Here is a 26,963-nt window from a genome sequence, read left to right as displayed (position 1 = left end):
AGATAATTTTTTCCACATCTGAAGTTATAAAGTTAAAAAAAAGTATTCCTGTCTAGAATCATTATCTTCTCTTCTGCTCCTGTTGTCTGTTTTTTGTATGTGGAGACAGATGGCTGTTATATAGCTTTCAAGATTGTCAGGACCTGAGTGTGCCTACATGGCTGTGCATCCACTGCATCACCCTTTAGACTTTCACCATTCTCCCTCGTTATCATTAGTTACAGTCCTATTCCCTTCCTCTCTCTCAGACACTGTGTCTGCCATCCAGGACGCTTGTCCTTCCCTTTTTGCTCCCTAACACTCAGTGCCTTTTTCCAGTGCTTGGTTTCTGCCCAGCTCTCCCCAGGGATGCAAAGGGACTTCTCCAAGTCTGTACCCTGAAGAGTGTAGACTGATACCCAACCTTCCTCTGCCTGTGCTTCCTCACAACCCATTTTCAGTGCTCTGGAAAATGCAATGTTGACAATTTTGAGAAAATTACTTATCTGTCCCTTTACAGAGAAAAGTTGTAAGACTACAACTCTGCAAACATAAATGTGGCTCAGCCACACCATTTCAGCCCACAGAACAAGTCACCACCACAGCAGCAGAAGAGACATCTCTCTGTGAAACTGTGTGTAGCATCTCCTCATCTAGTCCAGCTTTACTGTCCATCGTCAATCCTGCTACTATATGATGTCCCGGTAAACTGACCTGATCTCCTTCTCTGACAAGGTGACTTGCTTAGTGGATGAGGGAAAGGTTGTGGATGTTTCTACCTGGACTAAGGCTTTTGATACTGTTTCCTGCAGCATTCTCCTGGATAAATAGGCTGCTCATGGCTCAGTGGCTTTACCTACAACTCACTGGATGGCCAGGCCTCAAGTTGGAGGGTGCTGGTGGATGGACTTGTATCCAGCTGGTGGCCAGTCACCAGTGGTGTTCCCCAGGGCTCAGTACTGGGGCCAGTTCTGTTTAAGGTCTTTATGGATGATATGGATGAGGTCATATCGAGGGCTCTCTCACGCAGTTTAGAGACAATACCAAGTCCAGCAGGAGTGTTGATTTGTTGGAGGGCAGGAAGGCTCTACAGTGGGATCTAGACAAGCTGGATCAATGGCCCAAGGCCAGTGGTGTGAGGTTCAACAAGACAAAGTCCAGGTCCTGCACTTGTGTCACAACAAGCCCAGGCAGTGCCACAGGCTGGGGCAGAGTGGCTGCAAAAACTGTCCACAGGAAAAGGACCTGGGGGTGCTGCTGAAAGTGACTGAATGTGAACCAGCAGTGCCCAGGTGGCCAAGAAGGCCAATGGCATCCTGGCCTGTGCCAGCAATAGTGTGGCCAGCAGGAGCAGGGCAGGGATTGTCTCCCCATAGTCAGCACTGGTGAGGCCACACCTCAAATCCTGTGGTCAGTTCTGGGCCACTCCAAGAAGGATACGGTGGTGCTGGAGGGAGATCAGAGAAGTACAATGGAGCAGGGGAAGGGTCTGGAACACAAGTCATTTAAGGAGCAGATGAGGAAGCTGGGGTTGTTTGGCCTGAAGAAAAGGAGGTTCAGGGAGACCTTATCACTCTCTACAATTGCCAGAAAGGAGTGTGTAGACAGGTGAGGGTCAGCCTCTTCTCCCAGGGAACAAATGACAGGATGAAAAGCAAAGGCCTCAAGTTGTGCCAGGGAAGGTTGGATAGGAAAAATTTCTTCACCAAAATGGTTGCCAAGCTTGGAACAGGCTTCTCAGGGAAGTGGTAGAAATACCATCCCTGAAGGTGTTTAAAAGATGTGTACATGCAGTGCTTGGGAACAGACATGTTCTAGTGGTGAACATGGAAGTATTGAGTTAATAGCTGATGATCTTAAAGGTCTTTTCCAACCAAAAAATTTCTGTGATTCTATGATTCTAAGAAAAAATATATTTCACCAGATATAAAGGCTTGAATTGTCTAATCGCTTCCACAACAAAACTTCTTACCATAAGCTTTCCCAAGCAATCACATTGGAGTTACATACCTGAGGATACGCAAAATACCAAGTAGTTGAAATTCATTCTGTGTGATTCCAAACTAGATGGACACTTAACAATAATATGGGGGGCATTTATCAGTTGCACCTGAAAACATATATTCGACACTGTGACTTAAAACCCATCCTGGACCACCCCAGCTTGGGAAGTCTCTGAGTTGCAGCTTTCTGTACACCAAGGGAAGAAGTATGTTTTCTTGCTTCTTATGCCCTTCCGGAGGCATCTGCTAGAGAGGAGATGTCTGGGCAGATCAGTTTCATGTCTGACCTCAATGGCTAGCAGGTTTTAAATTATTCTGTGGAAACTAGCTGCCAAGTTCTGGAAGGCTGTAAAGAAAAAAAAAACAGAATAGAATGTGCCCACTCTCACAAATTAAAATGTAGAAGAACCCCATATCCAATCTGCATCAAAATGCAGCAGCTATTTTTGGGGATAGGAACAGAAACCTGACTGGGTATGGCCCAGCTCTGTGCTCCCCTGAACTGGATGTCTGTAATCAGGCAGATTATTTCATTCTTTCCAAGCAGAGCCACACCATTGCTGAGGAAATGGTCTGTTGGATGCATGTGTTTTAAAGAGCTGTGTTTCGTCCATCGCCTTTCAAAGATCCATTGTGCTCTCTCTGCCTTTTGTTTTCAAAAGGGGTGTGAAATAAGCTGCTTTTTAGATAAGAATTTATCAGCTGGATGGCTGCCCATGCACCAAACCTCACATTCCCTCTGCTTCAGACCAAGACAGGTTTTTTAGCTACTGGGGAGCTGTGCTCTGACCTCAGTTTTGTTTCTACTGCAAACAGTAGCTGAATGAGTTTATTTGACAATTTAATGGAATCAAAGGCCAAGAAAATAAATACATATATGCTCTTTGCCTTTAGGTTTTACTGGTGCTAACCCAGACATGTGCCTCCATATTTGAATTGCTGGACAAGGGCTGATGTGCTGGTACACACTTTGGGTTATTATATGGATTCATGAGGTCTTTTTCAGCCTGCTGAATTAATAGTTTTGAGGACAGTCCACTCAAGGTGCATGACTTGATGAAGTGCCTGTTCAAATGTTGAGCCCTCAAAACCGCAGAGTAATGATAAACAGATGGAGCATGTGTAGACAGCTGCTAAAATCTGTTCTTCTCTAAACAGGATATCATGCTGTCTTTTTTTAGAAAAACGAAACCATATAATGTTAAGATTTTTTTTTTTTCCTCTCTAAGCAGAATCCTAACTCTTGAGAAAAATGTTCTGGCCATTCTCTCCGCTTCCCTATTCCAAGTGTCACATTTGTTTTCACAACAGAAAACTGCATGGCTATTTTAATGATCTCCCCTGCTGAAGGAGCTAGAGATGCCTACCACTAACACACAGTCCTGCTTTATTCTCACCTGGCTGGTTGAAAGATAGGGCTTAAAAAGCAGCAAGCACAAATTGGTGGCTGCAGGCCAGTCACTGTTTCAAGGGCTGAATTTTTGGTTTTTTTCCTGAATTAAAAACATGGGTTGAGTGTCAGCAGCCCTAGAGTTTTTCTGTCTTCTAGCAGAAGCTTTATACCATGGTTAGGAACCGTTCCCAAATAATATTTTGTGGGGAGCTGCTTTTCTTCATGCATGGGGTTGTTAGAGCACAGACCAAACCCAGTTCATTTAAAATTCAGTACCTTTGTTGTTCATAGATGAAACAAGTTGGGCTCTTCAGACTTATTTTGTGAGCTCATGGCTTATACTGGATACATCAGTGACTTGTAATTCAAGGAAATAATGTAAAATTACCTAGAGGGCAGAACCTATTTTAGAGTCAAAAAGCTGATGCCTGGAAGTATTGTATATTACTTTGCTTCATATTAAATGTGACTGAAACTATCAAGACATTCAGGAAATACTTTTATTGGAAGTCTGCAATTTTAGCTGAAGGTATTGCAGAGGACTTGGACCTTGCTCCTGCCAATTCAGCACAAGATCCTGCTTCTGTGTGAAGCACAGCTCTTCCAGTCTGCAATGAACTTGGAAACTGTTTTGAGAATTCATGTTCCCCCCCTTTTTATTTTTAACTGTTCTTGAGAATCTGCATGGAAAACATGAAAATAAAATTATTTTCCTTTAGTCCTGTGAAGTCTTAGAACCTTTGCCCTTGTTAAATGAGTCTGTCACCTTTTAAGAGCAACTGTTCTAAGTAGACGTGAAGAGAGATGGAGCTGAGGGCTTTGAGGCTCTTTTTATGACGCTGAGAAGTGGGTCTTCTTGCATCTAGAATTCCAGTTACCCTTACTTAAGTGAGTTAATACTTGGTTTTACTTGGAAACAAGAACATTGAATATGGAAAAACTGTGCATTGTTTTCAAAGTGCTTTTACTAACATGAAGGATATCTTGTATATTTTGGATGTGTTTCAGAAAAAAAAAAAAAGAAAACATATACTAAAAGTTTTATTTTTATCCCTCAAATTATAACCTGCAAATGAGAAGCATAAATAAAACAAGACTGAATGTAACAGACAAAATTGCAAGCAGTGGCGGTTACAACAGGGGTAATTGTTCTGCCGAAATTATATCAATGAACCTTTCTGTGCTCTCAGTCCACATGTGGGAGTGAGAAATGAGAGGTGGGTGGGGGTGAAAGGCTTGGGGAGGAAGGGAAAGCACAGGGTGGAAGAGAAGTGACCTGAAATGAAAATTGGGAATTACATCTGTCGTCTTCAGGATTAAAAAAAAAAAAAAAACAAAACCGACCCACAAACAAAACAAAAAACAAAACCAAAACAAAACAAAAAAAATCCACCAAAAACAAACCCCAAAAAACCAAACCAAAACAAAACAAAAAAAAAAGAAAAAAAAAGCGCCCAGAAATCCAACATCATTTTAGTGTGTCACTTGGTACAGTTCCTTTTGTCCTGCTACCGATTTCATGTATTTTAACCCTTGGGGAACCAGAGGCATTGCACAGCATGTGAAGTGCTGTGAAGGAAACCGCTGGTGCTGGGCTGGGCTGGCTGCCGGGCTGGGACTGTCTCAGGAAATTCCAAATGAGTATAAATAAATGCTCTGTAGCAACCACTGGGCTCCCTGCCTGCTGATGTGTCAGGACTATGCAGTCCCTTTAAGGCAAAGGAAAGTGTGCTTCAGCCTTAATTTGCTGAAAAAACTGAACAGGGTAACATCCAGGGGTTTGCTTCTCGTGGATCGGTGAGTGAGACCCTTGAATGGGCCGGGGTGAGGGGCTGGCTCTGCTAAAACCAACCCTTGGTGTTCTGAGAGGATATTAAGTTTAGATGGGTAGAGGGGTTTTTTCATGTTTTTAATGGTGCTGGGTTACTCGGGTTGTCTCACAAGTGCTGCCATCTGAAGGGAGTTTGCACCTGGGGTTTCAGGCACCTCTGGTAGCCTCTGTGTTTTCTGTCCTTATATATACACAGTAGTTTGTTTCCTTCAACAAGCTCAGGTTTTCTCATGGACGATCAGTGTTGTGAAAGCTTTAAAGAAGAGAGGGGGACTGTGCACCTATTTGCTGCAAAGCATCACTTCAAAAGCAGAAAGGTAGCTGTTGCCCTCAAAGTTGGTAATATTCAGTATTTTTCATAGACTTTCAATTATAAGCCCTTGGTTTTAGTTATTTTTTTAAACTTTTTTCAGAAAATCAGTTTGTTCTGAACTAGTTTAAATGCAGAGGAAAAGCTTTCAAATTTTTTTGGCAAATGCAAATCGCTTAGGCATTTGAAGTTGGGAAAGCAATACACTTCAGAATCAGTACTAGATTAATATAAAGAAGGGGAGGAGGGAACAATTTCCAGTATTTGAAATATCATACTGATTATGCAGCATAAACCATATTTCTTATGGAGGCAAGCATGTGACAAAATAATGTCCTTCCAGGATGCATAAAAACAAATATTTGTTGAACCATTCTTGCAGAAGACAATTCTTCCATTTTTTCCACTCTGTGCACAGCTGTAAGACAAAACTGAAACTGTAAATCAGTTTTAATACTCCACAGCAGGTTTATGTCCCAGGACTCCAGGTTCTTTCCTAATGGTTATTCCTGTTACAATAGCCCCATGTATCTGTTCTCCACTTCTCACCTCTTCAGAGATTTATAAACACAGAAGGGTAATGACATTATAAATCTAAATATTTTGGTTTTCAGTTTGGTGATTCAGTTGTTCTTGGATAGAAAGCAAATATAGCCTTCTTTGCTTATGCTTCAGCAGGTAACTCTGATGCACCTTTGTGTTAAAAGACATTTTCAGGCAAACACCCTGCTTACATCCATGACTTTTTTTGGGGAGATGATTTGGATAAGTAAGAAAGAAAGAGAAGAATTTGGGCGTTTGCTTCTCTTTTGCTTTACCAGTCTTTTACCTCAGTATTGTGAAGCCCATCCTACTATGTGGATTCAAGTCCTGGACTTTGTAACTACTTTTTTCCTTTGTCACTTTTATTGTGATAATCAGGCAGCAGGGGATGATGTACTGTTGGAAGAGTAGGGCAGGTGTGCCACATTTTCAAGGGTTGGCAAGGGAGGTGGGGAAGCTGTGGGGTTTCTCCTGTGTCACAGGGACAGCAAGGTGCTTCACCAACACTGGGAGTCAACCTCGTGTTCATAATTTGCTTTCAGTATAAGACAAGGTGTTTCTTTCTCAGTTACACTGCTTGACATGGGCATTAATGGGGCATTGGTGGAGGATGATGTGGGAAGCACATCCCATCCGTGAAATGCAACTAAGGCTGTTTCTTACTTGCTTGACAGTGGACCTGCTTGTCATGCTCAAAGCCACAGCTCACCCCTTGGACCCCTTGGTGGACTTGTGACAGCAGTTTGCCAAAGTAGCCACTTTTTTGAGTTGTTTCTGTTCAGAGGTGGCAGTGCTGTTGGTAACAGGAGTAGTCACCACCATGGCTTCTGCTCTGCTCTTCCTCGCTGCTGGTGGGGCACTTAGCAGACTAAGCTAATGACTGTGTCCCTTCCCACCCATGCCCTGCTTCCTGCCACTCACTGCCCTTGGGACCTCTGAGTCAGAAACTGGGATGGAGGCAAAACAGCCTAGCCTCTTAGTTTTTGTGGTTAATGGCCTTGAGGTGGTGCACACACAAGATGTCCCAACACAAAACTGCCAGATATTGAGTTATTCCAAGTATGTTAAAAAGTAGATTCATTATCAGGCTCAAATAAGGGAGGTGTCAATAATATAACGCAGATTTTGTGAATTTTGATGGGGGCATTTTGCAGTCACTCTTAAGATGATTGTGCTTTTTACTTTCCCAGGAACTTATTTTCTTAAAAAAAATATTATCTCTTTATTCAGGATTAATTAATTTGCACATCTTTCTTACAGTATGCATTTTCTAGTTAAAATTAACGTCTGTTTGAGCTGCAAGTTTTCAGTTCACAGATTCTAAAAGTAAAAGTTTTAGACATTAAAAGGTCTAGAGAGGGTTAAGAGGTGTGGTTTTGGAAGGTGGTTTTTGCTTTTAGCTGTGGGTATATGATGTTCAGATATAAATTCTGTAGGTAAGTCACAGAATCACAGAATCAGAGAATTTTTAGGTTGGAAGAGACCTTTAAGATCATCGAGTCCAACCCATGTTCTAACACCTCAATTAGATCATGGCACCAAGTGCCACATCCAGTCTTTTTTTAAACACACCCAGGGATGGTGACTCCACCACCTCCCTGGGCAGATGATTCCAGTATTTGACCACTCTTTCTGTGAAAAACTTCCTCCTTAATTCTAGCCTGTATCTCCCTTGGCGCAGCTTGAGACTGTGTCCTCTTGTTCTGTCTGTTCTTGCCCGGAGAAAGAGACCGACCCCCAGCTCACCACAGCCACCCTTCAGGAAGCTGAAGAGAGTGATAAGGTCACCTCTGAGTCTCCTTTTCTCCAGGCTAAATAACCCCAGCTCCCTCAGTCGTTCTTCATACGACTTGTGTTCCAAGCCCCTCACCAGCCTCGTTGCTCTCCTTTGGACACGCTCAAGCATCTCAACGTCCCTCCTAAACTGAGGGGCCCAGAGCTGGACACAGCACTCAAGGTGTGGCCTCACCAGTGCCCAGTCCAGGGGAAGAATGACCTCCCTGCTCCTGCTGGCCACACTACTCCTGATACTGGCCAGGATGCCATTGGCCTTCTTGGCCACCTGGGCACACTGCTGGCTCATGTTCAGCCTGCTGTCAACCAGCACCCCCAGGTCCCTTTCCATCTGAGCACTGTCCAGCCACACCGTCCCCAGCCTGTAACGTTGCAGGGGGTTATTGTGGCCAAAGTGCAGGACTCGGCACTTGGACTTACTGAACTTCATCCCTTTAGATTCTGCCCATCCATCCAACCATTCCAGGTCCCTTTGGAAAGCCCTCCGTCCCTCTAACAGATTGACACATGCTCCCAGCTTAGTGTCATCTGCAAATTTATGAATGAAAGACTCTAAACCCTCATTCATGTCATCAATAAAAATATTAAACAGAACTGGCCCCAGCACAGACCCCTGAGGGACACCACTGGTGACTGGCCACCAGCTGGATGCAGCACCACTCACCACCACTCTCTGGGCTCGGCCATGTAGCCAGTTCCTAACCCAGCACAGAGTGCTCCTGTCCAAACCACGGGCTGCCAGCTTATCTAGGAGTATGCTGTGGGAGACAGTGTCAAAGGCCTTGCTGAAATCCAAATAAACAACATCTACAGCCTTCCCTGCATCCACTAGGCAGGTTACCTGGTCATAAAAGGTGACCAGGTTGGTTAAACATGACCTACCCCTCAAATAAAAGTCTTTTTGTACCATGTGAAAGAAAACACTTAACAGTGTAAAAATGGGTAATATGACCTTGAAAGACCCTGTTCTAACACCAAGAGGGCTACTCACTACATATATGCTCCTTCAATTAGCTGCCTGGTAAGCATTCTGAGCATTTTCCATGTGACACCAAAATGCTCTGTCATAGCTGGCAAACATGTACCAAAGAGAAGAATAAAAGCTAGAGTCACTTCTTAACCTCTACAAGGTTAAGAAATAGTTCTGTGGTTGAGGAATTGACCCCTGAGGAGGTGACAGTGGGACATCCAGACTGGTGCACCTATCTGATCACCAGTACCAAAGTGAGAGCTGGCCAGCCAGGTGAGATCATGGAGGAGATCCTCCTGAAAATTATGTACATGAAAAATAAGGAGGCGTTTGCTGACAACCAGCATGGCTTCACTAAGGGCACACCATGCCCAACAAATGTGGGGGCCTTCCACGGTGAGGTTACAATGGATGGTGGCATGAGGGAAGATCAAAGATTTAATATTATCTACCTGTCTTACACAACACATCCTTGTCTCTAAACCAGAGACGCATAGATTTGATGGATGCATAAAGAACAGACTGGATGTCTGCACTCAAAGAGTTGGACTCAACAACTCAGTGTCCAAATGAAGATCAGTGCCACTCCCCAGGGTCAGTATTGGGACTGGCACTGTATAATGTCTTTATTGGTGGCATGATCAGTGGTAGCACCCTCAGCACATTTGCCAGGGATACCAAGCTATGTGGTGTGGTCAACACTCCAGGGAGCAGGGATGCCATCCAGAAGGACTGACAGGCTTGAGAGGTGGGCCTGTGTCCTCAAGTACAGCAAGGCCAAGTGTAGTTCTGGATCGGGGCAATCCTGAGCACAAATACAGGCTGAGCAGAGGATGGACTGAGAGCAGGTTGGGAGAGAAGGACTTAGGGGATGTTGTTTGACAAGAAGCTTTAAATAGCCCAGCAATGTGTATTTGTAGCCCAGAAAGCCAGCTGCATCTTGGGCTGCATCCACAGAAGTGTGACCAACAGGTCAAGGGAGGTCATTCTCCACCTTTTCTCCACTCTTGTGAGACCCCACCTGGAATACTGTGTCCAGGTCTAGATCCCCCAGCATAAGAGGGATGTGGACCTCCTGGAGTGAGTTCAGAGGAGGGTCATTAAGATGATCAGACGGCTGGAGCATCTCTCCTGTGAAGACAGGCTGAGAGAGTGTGAGTCGTTCAGCCTGGAGAAGTGAAGCCTCCAGGGAGACCTTCCAGCAACATTCTTAGCACATACGGGGGGGCTGCAAGAAAGCTGGAGAGACACTTTCTATGAGAGCATGTAGTGATGCTTTTAATGTTATTTGCATTGTGGTTGTGATTGTTTATTCTCCTGTTGCTGTAATCATCCTATTTCTAGAAACATCATGGTATTAAAAGAGCAGATAAATTCTTTCAATTCCTTCTTTTACCAGTGTTGCATGGTAAATAGGCCATCTTAGCCCAGTGCCCTGGTGTTTGTTCCCAGAGCAAGCAAAATGCAGCAGCCATCTGAACCATCTCTCTTCAACTGATGCTGCTTATGTTCATTGACTTAAGATACATCTCTGTACCTTAAGAATTGACTGTACTCTGAATTGACTTAATTCACATCTCTGCAGATTAGCCACTGCAAATACTTGAGCTGAGGCATCTACATTGTGAACTAAAACCCTGTTTACTATACAGTGGTGTAGCTTCATCCCTTCTCTGTTATTATCAGGGAAGTTGCTATCCCTCATTTTCTGATTACAACCCCCACCCTAAGCACTGAGTATTTAGATGTCAGATTTAAAAGTCAGCTCTCCAGCTGGGGTATTGACACATGAATTTTGAAAAGTAATCTAAAAACCATATATAAGTGTTTTCCCAGTTTCTGCCTCTCTTTTTTTTTTTTTTTTTCCAAATTAAATTTGCAGCAAACATTTTACACTGGAGATTCATTTGTTTGTTAAAATGTGCAGTAAATGTTCCTCTGTAACAGGAGACTCCTCCATCCCTGTAAGCATGGGTTTGATAGCAGGGTCTGTTCTGGTTGAGGAGTTCTGGTTTGGACTGTAGTATCCCATACCCAACAGTATCAGGTACATCAGGAGTTAAATCACATTTGCTTAGAGGATGACTGTAGCAGAGTATGAGCAAAACAGGCTACCTTCCTTACAAGGCAGTATTTATTGGTTGGCTTTCTGTGGCCGAAAAAGAGATGAAGGTGGTATCAGCCACATCCACAGTACAGTGTAGCATTCTGGGCAGTTGGGCAGTTGTGCAGTGTTCTTGTACAAGCAGAACTGGGCCATCCCAGCACCACAGCCTTGTGCTGCAGGAAGGGTGGCTGAGGCCAGCACCCAGCACCAGGGTGTGATCATGAGCAGCTTGCTGGCTTGACTGCTGTGCCTTCGTGCCTTTCCTCCTTGCAGAAGATGAGCGGCCTGCTGGGGCAGTGTGTACTCCACACCTGTGGTGTGCTTCACATTGCCACTTTGTGCTTTAACTGCAGAGAGAAAATAAAACACTTGATGCTCCTGCTGTGTCTGGAAAGGTACAGAAATTATTTGCTGTTTCTGTAAGTTTTTGTCTCTAGGTTCTTGGAATAAAAAAAAAAAAATCTTTTAGGTCAACTGTTCAGTTTTTGGACTTTTCCCCACCAGCACTTTAAAAAACAATGGAGACCTAGATTGAACTGTTGGGGAGCAAGTAGTTTCATGTCATCTCCTGTATATTGCTAGCCAAGAGAAAACTGATAAAATGAGTATGAAAGCTTAAGGTCTGTTTTACAAGAGGTTTTATTGTGGTTGTTTTGTTTAACTTATATTCAAATCCCAACACTTGAAAAGGAGAATGAAAGAAATATGGCCAAATATTCAGTTTTGCTCTTTAAAAAAAAAACAAAAACAAAAAAAAAGTGCTTGGCCTCATGAGTTTTGGATCTTTTCAGAAGGTGAGACTGATGTTTATATATAGTAAAGAGATGAAAAAGAAAAGAACGAAAGTGGTATTTTGGAGGTGGGGGGAGGAGGGAAAAATCCACCAATTTATTCTCTGTTGTAGTAAGGAATCAAAAAGTCAGAACTTTTCTTTTTAAATGCCTTTTCCTGGCCCAGATAAGCTTTCAAATTGAAGTTGAGCATATAAACATACTGATTGACTCCATTTATGCCAAGTATTGCTTCTGCATTTTTTCCTTTGCAACATTCTTTATGAATTGTCTTATGCCATAACTCTGGATGGAGACTGTTATTCATAATAATATTTCAATAAAAAATACTACCTTAGTAGTAGTCAAATCCATGATAAAAATGCATTAGAACAGATATCATAACCAGATGGGGAGAGCAGGCTCAACATATGATATCTGTATTTTTCAAGGCACCTCAGACTTTCAGTGTTGGAAATACATCTTCAGTTGCTTCTCTTTGCTCTTCTTGGACCCTCCAAGGCAGCTCTACAATAAAAGTTTTCTAGCATGCAGAACCAAAACTCAAAGTGTGCCCACATTTCCCTTTCTTTTGTCTTCCTGAGAAGTCTTGTAGAAGAGAAACTAAATATTCTATTCTTTTTCCAGTTCTCCTGGTCTGAAAGCTGCCATGATTAGTGTGGACTCAGGTACAGCTGACTCAATATTTTAATATACTGATGTTCTTGTGCAGTGCATTGGACAGGATATAATTTAATAGAAGTTGGCAAGACTGGAATGTTTGGACAGAGTCAGTCCCAGTGATACAGAAAGTGAGGAGTATGTTTTTTAAATGCTACTTGTGTCCTGCACTTGGTTATCCTGTAGCAGGGAGAGGGAAATGAAGTCTTTGTGTACTTCTGGAAAAATGCATTAATAATGACAGTACCACAATGAGGTCTCTATGCTTCACAGAGTGTTCTGCTTCACTGGTACTGGCTTTAAAACATGATGTGTTAGTGTCTCATTGCATTTGGATATGATGATCTTAAAAGTCTTTTCCAACCTTCCTTTTCTATGAAGAGTGTCTGCAGCATTTGTACAGACAAAAGTGTATGTGTTTGTGCATCTGCACCTGTGATTAATAATTGCCTGATATACTACAGAGGCTAGGGAATAATTCTAACTTCACCAGTGTCCATGATCAACTGGCCAAGGATGAGACAAAGAGCCTAACAAGAGTGTTTGTTAACAAACACACTGTGTGGTGTTTGCTGCAATACTTGTAAGTAGGCATAGGAATCTTTGGCTCACTTGAGGTCTTTGGGTATGAAGAAGCATTTACACTGCTTCCTCTGAGATTAATCTGGGGTACCTGCTGGTGTAGTATTTGGTACTCACCCACCACAGCTAGGAAGTGAGTGTATCCATGGTTCATCCACGACCTAAGGGCTGAAAAGGCTGCACCCTTACCAGGTGTTTATTAACTTCATTTTTATTAGATTTTTTCCCCCCTTTGGAACCAACAAAACCATTTTTATTGCTTCAAAACAGCCATCCATTTTGTTTTGTTTCATGTTTAGCCGGCACACCCACTTTGACTTTTCTCTGAGACAACAAAATGCACAAAGGCTTGGCACAGCTCCTGCAAGCTGCATCAGTGTTGTCTTGTTGGTGGTAGTGGATTGCATGCCTGATCCCCTTTTGTCTTAACATACAAGAAGCTCTCCAGGGATCAGCTGACAATACTGGGAACGCATGGGTGGAATGCTCACTGTGCTCTTTTAAGGAGAAGCAGCTCCAAGCACATCTTGTGCTTGTACCACAAACTGTGTCCTGGCAGTGCTGTCAGCTTAAGCTGAGGACCAGAGAGATTCCACTGTGAAGACACTGAGCTGTCTGCACGTGTTGTAGAGAAGTTTAGTGAGGGATTCAGTGTCAGTGTGGTTGTTTCTTTCTTACTATTATTTTTTTATAGCTTTCTGTTGAACAATCTTAATTCTATGAAGAAAAAAATAGATAAGAGATCCCAGTTTGACTCCCATGACTGGACATGAGATTTGCATGTCTTTTTAGAGGTTTTATGAATATTTTTCCAAAGATGCATTAATTCCCAAATCTTAGGCCCTTCACAGAGGAAGAGTCTGTTCTTCCTTCCCCCATCCAACACTTACACATTGTGCCCAAGGACAGTTTAGAGAAACTGTTTGACTTCACTGGTGTAGTGATGGGAAAATCAGAGATGTTGCTGGGTAGTAGGACAAAGACCAAGACAGGCAAAGGAAAGGAACTGGGGAAAATGGGACAACAGGTAAAACCGATGGAGCTTGAATTTACATGGGCTGGGTAAAGTGACTAGAACCAAACCTGAGATGAGGGGTGAGAGTATAACCAGATTTTGTTCTATAATTGGTGGTGCAAACAAATGGATGTAAGAAATACAGGGAGAAAATGGTTGAAAAATACAAAGTATGAGGAGAAGGCAAAAAGAATCTAGAAGGGTACAGGGAATGATGGTCAAGGAGAGAGTGGGCACAAACCTAGGGTGCAGGCAGGACCAACCTAGGGTGTGGAGCTGTTGGGGTGCGGAAAGGAGAGTTTGTCTGCAGGGAATGGAGCCAGCCTGAGAATCTGGGAAGAGAGTACTGATTTCAGGGAGGAAGAGGAGTAATTTAGAGAATGTGCTCTCATTGTCTCCGTGGCACTGGGAGTCCAGGCGATTGTTCCCCTGCCTGACATTGAGGCAGTCCTACTGGACAGCACTGAGCTGTGTGTCCTCATGTGTCTGAAGTGTTTTTGTACGCATGTATTTTTGCTTCCAGTGGTATTTAGATGGCTATTTTGGGTGTATCTGTAAGTAAATACCACGCCACACTGACACTCCGGTCTTTCAGCAGAAACATGTGGTCTGGGGGGGTTGTTTGTGTCTGTCGAACCGTCTGTCTACACTGCAGAACCGAGGTACTAAGGTGACCTGGTCGGCCCCGTGCTGTGGCTCTGACATGTACGTGCCTGTGTCTGTGCTTCCATGCTATTCCCTTCCCGAACCGTGGATGGTAGGCTCTTCTGAGCAGCGTCCTCCTCCCAGCTATAGCTCGGGATGTCCTGCGGTAGCCAAAAGCATGATGGGTCGCCATGAAAGCAGTTACACTGTTTGCAGGCAAAGCTTTTCGCAAGTATGCCAAGGAGACTGGAAAAACAGGAGCTTTCCCCGCCCGCCTCCCCCGCCCCTCCCCCCCCCCCCCCAGGCGAAAACCTTTTCAGTACAACATTAAGTCACTTCCTGTAGTTGCAGTAAGTCTAGAGCTTCTTTTTTTCCCCTCTCTGCCCCCTGCCTCCTCCTTCCCTGAAGCTGTATTCCTTTAGGAAGACGCGGCTCCCGAAGCGCAAGCCGCGCGGAGTGCGCGCCCCGGCGCGGCGGCAGGCGGCCGAGGGGCAGCGCGGCGGGCGGAGCGCGGGACGGAGGACGGCTCTTCCTTATGGGGTGAAGCCGGAGCTAGCCGGAGGGAGGCAGGGCTCCGGCGTGTGACACATGAAGCTGGGACAGCCATACGTGGCTGGAAAATTTGCAGTGTGGGGGCAGAGACATGTGGCTAAGTCAGGTAACCGGAAAGCTGGCTTTTATTATTCCTCCAGCGCATAACTTGCAATAGTTGTTTTTCCGTTTCGGTTTTTGGGTTTTTTTTTCCCTTCCCTTTTATTTGTATTTTTCCTTCTGCCAAGTATGAGGCCAGGAGGAGCAGGTTGTAAGGCAGTGCTGTATATAAATACGCAGCCTGAGAAAACCCAGCCGATGCATTGAACTTTTTATTTAGATTGCTACAGGAACAGGTGAGTCCTGCGGCTGGAGGGCAGGTGGGCTCGCCTCTTGTATGACGCTTGTCCCTGAGCAGTGGGGTTCGGTACCCTGCTGGAAGGGGATCTTTCTGCCTGTTGTGGTGGTGGGAGCTTCACGGAGTTTAAAATGAAAGAGGCAGAGGTGCTGGTGGAAGTAATACGAGCTGAGGTGAGAGCAAACTGGTGGTGCTGCTGTTGCAGCAGCACTTCCTAGAGCCATGAAACAGCGCTGCAGGGCTGTGTAAAGTCCAGTGGCATCAGTTGCATAAGGAGCAGGGTCAGAGTTCCCACCGCCTGCTTGAATCCACCCTCTGGAGAAGTTGGTCTGCAGATGATTTCGTGTGGTACATTGTAATCCTGTGGTCTTTACATGATAACATAGCATGTGGGAAAGCTTGGTGTGGCATAGAAAGACTGGAAGGATTTGAGCAAGAACTGGAAGGATTGAGATACTGGCTGTGCCCCTCCATTAACAGATGCTATCTCTGTGTATGCATGTGTTCACATTTATGTGAGTATGCACTTCTCAGCATTTGAAAACCCACTGATTAACTTTTAAAAAGTTAATCAGGATTTAGTGTTAAGGGTCAGTCAGCGGAAAGTTGGTCTGTTTGCTGAGCTGCAGCAGCAGTTTCTGCCTCCAGCGTGCAGTGAACACCCATCTTCCTACGCTTGTGTGTGAGTATATAGTTTACTGAATGCTGATTCTGTTTCTTCTTTTCTAGAAAAAGAGGAAGTTAATGTAAATGGAGAAGATGAAAAAGAACGGAAAGACCCCTATTTCGTGGAAACACCTTATGGCTACCAGCTAGACTTGGATTTTCTGAAGTACGTGGATGATATACAAAAGGGGAATACCATTAAGAAACTAAATATAAGAAAGAGGAGGAAAGCTGTACCAGCCTCGGTGGGTCCCAAGAACTCTGGTGGCCAGTGCAGTGGCTGGACCTCCACAGAGTCTCTCTCTTCATCGAACAGTGATGAGAACAAGCAGTCTTTGGCAGCGAGGTGTCAAGTAACCTTGCCTGTCCCTGCCAAACCCTCGGTTTCCTTTGAAGTATCTCCTACCTACTTAACTGTCCCAGAGAATAAACAGCTTCCTCCTCCCTCCCCCCAGCCTCCTCGGCACAACCTCCTTGTAACAAAAACCCTCATGGAAACACGGAGGCGACTGGAGCAGGAAAGGATGATGCAGGTCACACCTGGAGATGTCCGCAGGCCTCGACTTTCCAGCTTTGGAGGCATGGGCTCCACAAGCTCCCTCCCCTCTTTTGTGGGATCCAGTGGGTACAGTCATGTGTCTCAGCACCTGCAGAATGGGTATCAGGGGAATGGCGACTATGGTGCCTGTTTCAGCTCCTCATTGGGCAGTTCCATTCGTCACAGCCCCATGAGCTCGGGAATATCCACACCGGTCACCAACGTGAGCCCGGTGCATTTGCAGCACATCAGGGAGCAAATGGCAATTGCCCTCAAGCGTCTCAAGGAGCTCGAGGAGCAAGTCAAGACTATTCCTGTGCTGCAGGTCAAAATTTCAGTGTTGCAGGAGGAGAAGAGGCACATGATGGCTGAACTGAAAAACCACAGGAAAGCCACTCAAAATGACACATACGGTTTCAGGAAGCGATCCTACAGTGCTGGAAATGCAGAGCAGTGGGAACACATGTCTCAGGTGAGAAGAGGTGGAGAACTGTATATAGATTGTGAGGAAGAGATGGAGAGTGTGGAGCAGAGCTCTCAGAGGATAGAGGAGTTCAGGCAGCTGACTGCTGAGATGCAAGCCCTGGAGAAAAAAATCCAAGATAGCAACTACGAAAGTCCAGCAAATCTTCGAGTGAACAAAGAAAGCCTGACAAAAGAAGCCCGATCTGTTGCTGTGGGTGCTGATGAGAACATGAATGATGTCGTTACATACAACAGATCTGCAAGGCAACACAAAGAAATAGCTGTAGGAACAGAGAAAGAAGTGAGGGAGTGTGGAGTTGGGGTGACAGAGGCTATGCTTGGATTGTCTACAGAGGTTGAGAAGGAGATAGAGCTTCAGCAACAGACCATCGAAGCCCTTAAGGAGAAGATTTATAGACTAGAGGTTCAGTTAAAGGAAACCACCCATGACAGGGAAATGACCAAATTAAAACAGGAGTTGCAGGCAGCTGGGTCTAGAAAGAAGGTGGATAAAGCCATGATGGCTCAGCCCCATGTTGTCAGTAGGATGGTGGAGGCTGTCGTACAAACGAGAGACCAAATAGTGGGAGACCACGTGGATGTTGCTGATTCGTCAGTGGGAAACCATCTGCAGACAAGCAGCATTGGCATCTCCTGCAGACCTGCCGTGCGGAGCATGGCTGCGGGCCCCGAGCTCCTGATGAGCCGATGGCTGGTGAGGGAGAGGGCAGAGGTGCAAGATCAGGGTACAGGGAGGTCCATGGAGCTGCATGACAAGTCAGTGGGCACAGAGACGAGCATCTGTGAGACAGGCGTCAACACAGAGGAGCCATCAGAGGTGCTGAGCCCTTGCCAGATGGCACAGGCGGTTGGAGCAGTGAGGTCTGTGGGCTGCGGGGACTGCTCGGTGAACGTGGTGGTTTGTGTGCCCAAGGAACACGTGTCCCGTGAAACAGCCACAGAGGCTGTACCCAGGGCAGAGGCAATGGTGATGGCTGTGCCTTCCACAGCTAGCCAGCAAACCAGCACTGCTTTGGAGATGGTGAGCCAGTGCACTAGCACAGAGATGGCCTGCCTGGCAGACTGTGGGACTAACACCACTCTGAGCAGCTGTGATAAGCAGACCAGCACGGACGGTGTGGAATTGCGGAGTGTGGCAGTAGGGGATGGCCGGGTGAAGGACGTACACGCATCTGCTAAGATGCGTTCGGTTGGAGTGGGCACCGTGCTCTCTAGCCACCCTGGCTTTGAAAAGTCTTCTGCAATAAAAACCAAAGACTGTGGCATTGGACAGATAAGTGTTTATGAGAACTATCTGGTTGGTCTGAAAATGAGGAGCATTGCCTGTGGACCCCCTCCATTGCCGGTTGTCCCAACTGGCACCAGGAGCATAGGTGTTGGGGGAGAGTCTGTGTGCGACCCAATCAGTGGTCAGTCGGAGAGCCCTCTGTCTCCATCTGAGCTGAGGACAGGCTTGGATCACTACATTGAACGTGTGCAGAAGCTGCTGCAGGAACAGCAGATGCTGCTTGCTGAAAATTACAGTGAATTAGCAGAAGCCTTTGGGGAGCCCCACTCCCAGATTGGATCTCTCAATTCACAACTCATCAGCACCCTCACCTCCATCAACTCTGTAATGAAATACGCCAGTACAGAGGAGCTGCGTAGCCTGGACCTTCAGAAGCAGTGCATGGAGAGAAGCACCCCATCAGGTAAGCCCAGCACTGGGTCACACATCTGGTGCGTCTCTCGGCTCTTTCCCAGGGCTGCAGATCAGTTGCCTGCTAGGCTCTCTATTAGTCTGGAAGCCACTGTGAAGCCCTCCCCAAAGAAGCACAGAGCATAGCATTGTTGTTGAATGCCCACTGGGCATTCCATCCCACCCATTGCTGGTAGCTGAAAAAGCAGAGTTTTATCTCTCAGAGGGTCCTGTTGATGATGGCAGCATGGCTCTGACCATGAAATAGAGGTGTCGAAAATTTTGAAAGGTTTAACCACTCTGCAGCGTGTTGATTTAATGTTATAACTTTAGGAGTTTTGAGGTTAATGCCCATGGGTTTGGAATTTTAAACTTGGTATGTATGTTATAAAAAACAACAGTGACAGGTTTGACAGAGCCAAAAGTCACTTACACTTTTGGTATCAAACTGACTTGTTTCCACAGACATTTGCCTAGATTTTGTAGTGTTTCTTCCAAAGGCACATTGCCTTTGTTCCTTGTGCTTCTCGGACAGAGAGCTGTGGGGTGCTTTTTCTATTCCAGCAGGGCTGATTGCTTTATAATAGGCAACTCCAGAGCACTTCACAGAAACTACATCTTGGGCTTTCTCTGTTCCAGTAACTGTTGTAATCCGTAGTTACAACCTTGTGTTTGAAAGGCATACTACTGCTGGAGGTTTTGGTGCCACTCAGGAAAGGCAGGAATTTTAATTTAAACACTCCTTGCATTTTATTTATTAATTTAATAAATATAGACAGTTATTTTGAGGGATTTTTTTATTCCCTGGGGTAGAGTTGAGTACTTTTAATTTTTTTAATGTGTCTGATAATCTAGTTTAAAACTTAGCCACTTTTTTTTTTTTTTAATATCATTGAATCCAACCACATTACTATTAAGTTTATAAATGGTGGCTTCCTGGAAACCAGCCTGGTGGTGACTGTTAGATACCTTCTTCTTGCTTCTGCCATACAGTGACTGGAACAAGAGGTTAAGGAGGTGGCAAAGACTGGTGCAAATGCATGTCCTGTAGATGCTGAATAGTGAAAAAAACCCTGAGTATGTACTGTTTAGTGTCAGCATAATATTATTGGCTAATCCAAATAGTTATATAAAGCTTTTGCAGCTTGCTTACTGTCTTAAAATTTACCTATTTTCATTAAAATGCAGCTTGGTAAATCTGGTTTTTAGTACATCTGTTGATGTGCTAAATAGAACCATCCACTTAATAAGCTGAGTTAAAAAACCTAAAAGGTTTAGGTTCTCATAGTGAAGAATAAGCAACATTTAAGTAGCAGTAAGGAAAACATATGCATACATGCAATATGATACTGTATAAGCAATATTATTATCTTTATGCACTTCATATTCCAGTCTTCTTACAAGTAGTGATAGAATAGTAATAATAAGGGTATCCTTCAGACATCAGAAATGTCTGTAAAACAGTGAATCAGAGTTATCACTATCTGTAAATTCTTAATTCCTTTCCCAGCTTTTACTGCACAGTATCAAATGTGTAGTCAAGTGGTTTGAAAGCATTTAGACACAGGTGGAGCAACAGATCATATTTACTAAAAATGTTAATATGTGGATTCAGATTTCACATTACTGAGAAAATTATTTTGGAATAATTTTATTTTAACTTGTGATGCCATTATCTTTAGCTGTGGATAAGGAGTGTAAAATTTCTTTATTTTTAGTCCCGGGTGAGGGATGCCTGGACAGCATACATAAATCAAGCTGTGGTCTATAATAGTTTAGACCCATGGACAATTTGAATGGAAAAGAGGCCTTAAGCCTGAAATGTTACCCTGTCTCTTTCTATTAATTCTGAAAATACTGCCTTTAATACATTTATATGCTGATCCTGCTGTCCTTTCGTATGGTATTACAGATCATGTGTTACATGTAGAGGGATTTTTTGCTGAATGAAGCACTAACTTGAATAATTCTGTAATCATTGGATCAAATAGAGTCTTTCTTTTTCCATGCATCAGTATTTCCTGATAGCTTGTGAGATCTTAATAAGTCTTTTTCCTCACATTTAGATCTCTTGGATGTAGCTTTTCAGGTGTGTGTGTGTGTGTGTGTGAACTCAGCCAGTGCCCTTTTCTCCAGGCCTGCCATCTCAGACTGATTTCTGTAAAGCTTGTATAAACACAAAAAGCCTTCAGAGCACTGAGTCTCTATTCAACTTCAGTTCAAATAAGCAACTGAGTTCAAGCTATTGAGAGAAGTGTGACTGTACACACCTTGTTTTTTTCTAGAAGAGCAGGCTGAAGTGTCAGTTTCCAATCAGCATCAGTAGCGTCATATTTAATGCTTTATTCAAAGAGCATCCTTAGGAAGTATCTCTTAGATACCAGTTTCTTTTAGGGCAAAAATACCTTAGCTAGCTTTGGGGCATATGACAGCTGTCGGTCTATGGCTTCGTGGGAGTCAGTTAGGCTACCTCTGGACCTGGTGAAACCGACAAAGACAAAACCAAAACGCAGAGGCGCTCTTTCTTCTCCTGGATGCATTATCTCTCCCAGGCTCCCTCTTTTCCCCTCCTGGACTCCCATGGACTCTCTTTCCTCTCCTGGAGTTGTTTTCCATTAATGCTGTGGGACTTTGGTCCCAAGAAGAAAGAGCTCCTCTTGTCTTTCACTTTTGTCCCTGTTGGTTTGGCCGTATGATTTGGGTACAAGTTTGCCATATGAATAGATCAGTGGTCTGTGCTGCTTCTGAGGTAGCACATCAGTCGAGTTCTCAGCTTTACAGATTTACCTCCCTGTCTTTGCTGGGAAGAAAGGCTGTGCTGCAGGGGCCTCTGCCATCTCCCCTTCCCAGACACAGTTTGTGGCAGGTGATGGAGACACAGGCAGGAAAGCAGGAGCCTGCTGAGCAGGACATAGGCTGTCAGTTTTCATCTCTAGACACCTTAGACCCCTGAGGTGATCTCTGAGCCAAGTCTATTAGCAATTGCTTGTTGCAAAATAATCACCTTCCCTTCTGTAACTTGGCAACTCCTATTTACATTTACATATGTACTGTCTTTCAGAAGCCCTAGTGACCTTAGGGAATTCAAACCCGCTGGCCAGATGAGCACATTCCCACTCTGCAGTCATGTTAGCTGGCCTTGGCAGCCTGTGTGTCCAGCTTATCCATATGGATGTGGGTCACAAACCTAGATGCTAACTGATCCATATTCTTAGACTAGACAGCATATATGAAGCCTAAAGGGAGGCGAGTAGATTAATCTCCTCTGTCTGTTGCACTGGATTTTTAAAGAATTTTCAGGATGTTATATTTGAATGCTCATATGATGTGTTTTGCAAGATACCAGCCAGAAGCCTAATGTCACTTGTACAGGTTCTCATTACATGGACTTTTCACAAGTCTTTTCACATGTCTAGGTGGCTGTCTTTCACTGGCAGGGAGTTTTCAAGAATGATGTTTAAGAACAACTGATCTGCCATTGCCCTGAAAAATTACCTGAGCATACTTGACCTGAAAATGCATTGCTATTTTGCCTCAGTGATCTTCAGATATCAGTTTTATTGTCACATTTTAGAACAATCCTGACTGAGTGTCCTAGTAGAAGCATTACACTACTTAGTCATCATGAGGAAGGAGGCAGCTTCTTGAGTTAAAACTTCAGGGAGTGAAAGAAAATAGGAAGCATGTGGTGTCAGAATGTCTAGAGGGTTTGGAAATCTTGAAGTGCCATCTGGTGGAAAATCTTCCAAGGTTTTCAGCTTTTAAGTTTTAACCAGAGCTGGGGAAGCAGGCTGAGGGATAATGATGGTGATGTGAGAAGGCCCTGGTTCCCCAAAATTGGTGTGTAGGACTAATGAGGCAGTGTGAACATGGTCGTCTTCTTCTGTGCTGTCAGTTGTAATGCAAGCAGTTGGAGAAAGCTGCTTTTCTTTGCAGCTCTTGTGTTGGAGACGCCTTTCCCTTGAAGAATGTGTCATTTGACAGGTTAGTAACTTCTCTCCTGGCAGCACAGACCATGCTATTGCAGCTGAAGACTTAGGGCTTGCTTGAGGCTCAGAAGCCTGTGCTGATGTGGCACGGGTATGCTGGTGATCCTGTAAAGCTGTGAGTTGCTACAAATCACAGTGGTTGTGCCTATGTCTAGGCAGGTGAAGGAAGTCCTCAGCTCAAGCTGCCGCAGATGCACGCCTTAATCACCAGGTTAAGTTTCTTTACAGATGTTCTTGCTTGTGTAACAAAGAGGATACATCCATCAGTCTGCTGGGAAGATGTGGAGCATTTTCCACATTCCCTGGAAGGTCGTGCATGATGCAAAACAGCCATGCAGATGGTCCCACCTAAGTGCTACATGAGTATTGTTCATTTACATGTGTCTGGCTGGTGTCTCAGAGAATACAGTGCCTCCTCTGCATGTTTACTGTAGCAGGTGGTTTTTGCTAGTTGTGACAATACAGGAAGCTCAAATGGGAATGCCATTCAAAAATGGTACCAGCTTCCATAAACCTCCTCTAAGAGGTTTGATGTGCCTTCCCTGGTCATACGTTAGCACAAGTTATTACTGTTGTCATTATTAGCGTTGTAATATTTGCTGGTTTGACTTAATGGTAGCACTACTTGTAGTGTTTGAATCTAAAAGCTGCTCTATCTCCTGGCTTCTGCTTCAGTTAGCAGAGAGCATAATTTGCTACAGTATAGATTATTTTTCCCTTCAAATTTGTTGCTGCTTATAGAGTGGCAATCTGCAGCCTGCTAAGCTGTCTGTTAGACAGAGCCACAGTTCTCTCCCTGTGGTGTGGCACAGGGATGTAATGTTCAGGCACTGAGCTCTGTTTGGAGTTCCACTCCCATGGTAACAGGCACAGCTATGAATATTTAATAGCAAGAGATTTCCATTTTTCCAAGAAAGTGTTGTTATATTTCAGCAACAATAAAGCATCAGCTGATAAAATCAAATCCACATGGATGAGAAAGAAAGAAGTACTCCAAGCTGACCTTCCTATTGTGCCCAGCATCATGAGATGCTTTGATCCACCATTCCTCAGGGAGATGAAGGATGGCTTTCACCAAGCTTAACACACAATTGTCCTGGAAAAGAGAGCGTTTCATAAACAAGATGATTAGCTGCTTCAAAGATGTGTGATCTTTTGTGGTCAGTCATGTTTAATGAAAAGAATTGGTTTTAACTTCCAGTTTCAACAAGCTGGATTCACAATCTAATTTGGGGATGGAGAACAACTCCTCAGTACAGAGAACATGGTTAAAGGGAGAGTGAAAATGAGATTGTTCTTGCAGTTCTCTTACTAGAGCCTTCATCCTATTAGAAGAAGTGTTTTCCCTGCAGTTGAATGATAGTTCAACATCTGCCTATGCTCGGGCCCCGAGGGAATCCGCCTTCTGTCAGTTTATTGAATAAAAAGCTCATGTGGCAATTTTTTGTTTTGAAACTTTAAATTCACTGCCTTTTAATCGGAATGGCTCAAAAGTACCTTTTATAATTAACCTTCATTCTGATCTGGTGAAGGTACTGCATTCATCAGTTGGATGGGTTACTATCAATCATTATAAATGTTTAAACATAACATGTTTGCTCATTACTGCCTTTTTATGTACTTAGTAGAATGGGTTTTATTCTTTAACAGTTCTGATAAGTAGACCAAATTGAAAGTGGATTAAAATAATTTATATTTTAAAAATACACTTCTTAGGCATGATGATTTAAAAAAACTGGAGGACAGTACTTCAGTTAAAATGATTTTGTAATGAGCTTATTGTTACTGTAAAGAAATCATGCAGTGTGAAAGAGAAGTATTTGCTTGCTATATATGCTCCAGACAGTATTTGTGCACTGTCTTTAGTGGGGAATGTATAGCTTGGATCACCGATCATTATAAACATATTGTGCAAATAAATGCTTGCACTGACCAAAAGGTTAAAAATAAAATCTTTGTGCAGCTACCACATAAAAGAAAAGCTTGTACACCTTTTTAAGCTAGAAGTCTATGATGTTCCAGCCAGAGAGCTGGGTTTTCATCCTGATGGTATTTAATCCCCCGGCCTTGTTTGCACTTCTCTTGATTTCCAGTGGGATAAAAGTATTGTCAGGCTAAATTGTTTTTATGATAATACTTAGGTTTGCTTCCATCAAACTAAATGGAAATTTTCAAAAGCGGGTGAAGGCCAGACTTCTGTTCCCATGAGTTCATCACAAATTCAAAAGAATCTGTTGAGTTCCCTGAACCAGCTAACAGCATGACTACTTGTGCTGTCATAAATGTGAGGGAAAGTCTGCAATTAGGAAGGAAAATGGCATCCTAATAACATTATATTATAGGTGCCAGCAATGGCATGGGTAATCTGTTGCTTCTCTGTAGTGCTTTGCTGTCACCCTGGTTTAAATCAGTGAGATTTTCAAAAGAAGCACAAGTGATTTGTGAGAGGAGGTTCCTTCTAAAAAATTAAAAATAGGTGTTCTCATTCCTTCAGACCACTGGAGCTAAACCCCTGAAGATGGTCCGATCACTTGTTTCCCTATGAAACTGATGACAGCAGCTTTCTGCATAAGTGTTTATGTACAGATGAAGTTAGCAAGTTTTTTTGTTTGGTGTGTCATACTTTTGCCTCTAAATTACTCCCGAACTTTTCCAAAATCCTCTACTATGTTGTAAAATACATTAGAAGTTTTTGACAGGTCCCTTCTGTAGTTTGCTATTCTATATCAATACTAAGAAACATACGTCAAGTTTGCAGTATTTGCCTGGAACAGAAAACTAAGGAATCTTAGGCAACTCTCTGAGACCTGGAAGGTCTCTGAGGGTCCCGAGGGTTTCTGTCTGGAGGCAGTGCCTGACTAAATATTGACCTGTTGGCAGATTTGCTGTCAGTGCTGTGCACCACAACCTGGAGAAGGATTCTGCTCAAGCATACTTGAGATCTCTGTGAAGTGAGAGGAACAGTCTGTTTTAAGGTCTGTGTAGACTGGTGGTGATCTTCAGCCAGGGTTTCATTTCCACGCTAGAGAGGTGTGCACTACCTCCAGCTGTAAGGTGGCCCTGCAGTTCTGTTGGAAGAAGAAGGAATTTGGTTCATTTGGCTTTTTTGTTTGCACAGCAGTAAATTAATCTGTTATATCATGGACCATAATGTTGGGTGGTACAGCTCCTTCCTTTGTCTGTTTTTCTCAGTGATTGGACTCAGTGCTATCCAAGTGTCTTTATGTTTGCTGTCTTGAAAAGGGAAAGGCCTGGCTGCAGATATTAAATGATAATTAACATCTCACAGCTTTAATACTGAGTTGGACCCAAAGCTCTCTTTCCCTTGTCGTAGGGTAATGTGCATGCAGTAAGTGTAGACATCTAAGAGCTTTGCAGGGAGAATGAGAGCACTGACTGGTTCACCTAATGCACATTAATTGTCTCCTTGCCCTCAAGTCTTGATGTCACCCTCTTTTGTCAGGTGCCAGGGGCCAGCTGAGCAGAACCCTTTTCTTCTTCATTGGAAGGCATGGACATCATGCCCTAGATCCTGAATTCAGTGTGGTGCTTCTCAGCCAATGATGCATGTACCAGAAGAGGGAACCTATTGAAATCATGTTGCATTGGTGGCAGGTTCAGGAGAGGCTGTGAGTCAGGGGAGAGAAGTCTACTACTGTCTTTATTTCTATCTGTCTTACCCTGCACCTCCCTCCCCTGCCTGTCCCAGGGCAGGAGGGAGACACCTCAGGAAATTTAGGCTCAGGCTTTGGAGGCATGACAGGGGTCCACCAGGTGCTGCTGTTGGTTCACCTCAGGCTGGAGCCCCGCTTTGCCCTGCCAGTGTCCTGCCCTCAGCTCTGGCATGCACAAGCCTACCTGTGCTTCCAGACACACCATGGTTGTCACTTCTGTAGGAGAACCATGTTGTCTGGCAGACTGTGCAGACAGTTCTGCTGAAAGCAAACCTGGGCATCTTTGGAACTTTGCATCTCCCTGGATGCTTCAGAGCAGGTTTCCCTCACTCTTTCCCATGTCCTCAGAGGCCAGTCTGGAGCAGAAGGGGTGACCTGGTAAAACCAGCCTAGGCAGCCACCACCAGCTGCAGCTGGAAG

The 26,963-nt window shown here is 44.1% G+C and overlaps 1 protein-coding gene across 8 annotated transcripts in view; it reads left to right on the top strand.

Annotated features, from left to right (window-relative positions):
* KANK1 (KN motif and ankyrin repeat domains 1) overlaps nucleotides 1-26,963 on the top strand; it is a 136,306-nt gene that overhangs the window by 93,100 nt on the left and 16,243 nt on the right. For 7 of the 8 annotated variants that reach the window (XM_038123285.1, XM_038123284.1, XM_038123287.1 and 4 more), the window contains one exon: nucleotides 16,242-18,893. In XM_038123285.1, the coding sequence (XP_037979213.1) occupies nucleotides 16,242-18,893 (2,652 nt within the window). Of the gene's footprint in view, nucleotides 1-14,954; nucleotides 15,282-16,241; nucleotides 18,894-26,963 lie in introns of those variants that run through there. The other variant, XM_038123282.1, reaches the window with a different exon arrangement.

The sequence above is a fragment of the Motacilla alba genome, chromosome Z (genome assembly GCF_015832195.1).
Source record: "Motacilla alba alba isolate MOTALB_02 chromosome Z, Motacilla_alba_V1.0_pri, whole genome shotgun sequence".
Taxonomy (NCBI): Eukaryota; Metazoa; Chordata; class Aves; order Passeriformes; family Motacillidae; genus Motacilla; species Motacilla alba.
Note: the sequence above shows the minus strand (reverse complement) of the source record. Positions and strands in the feature narration are given on the sequence as shown.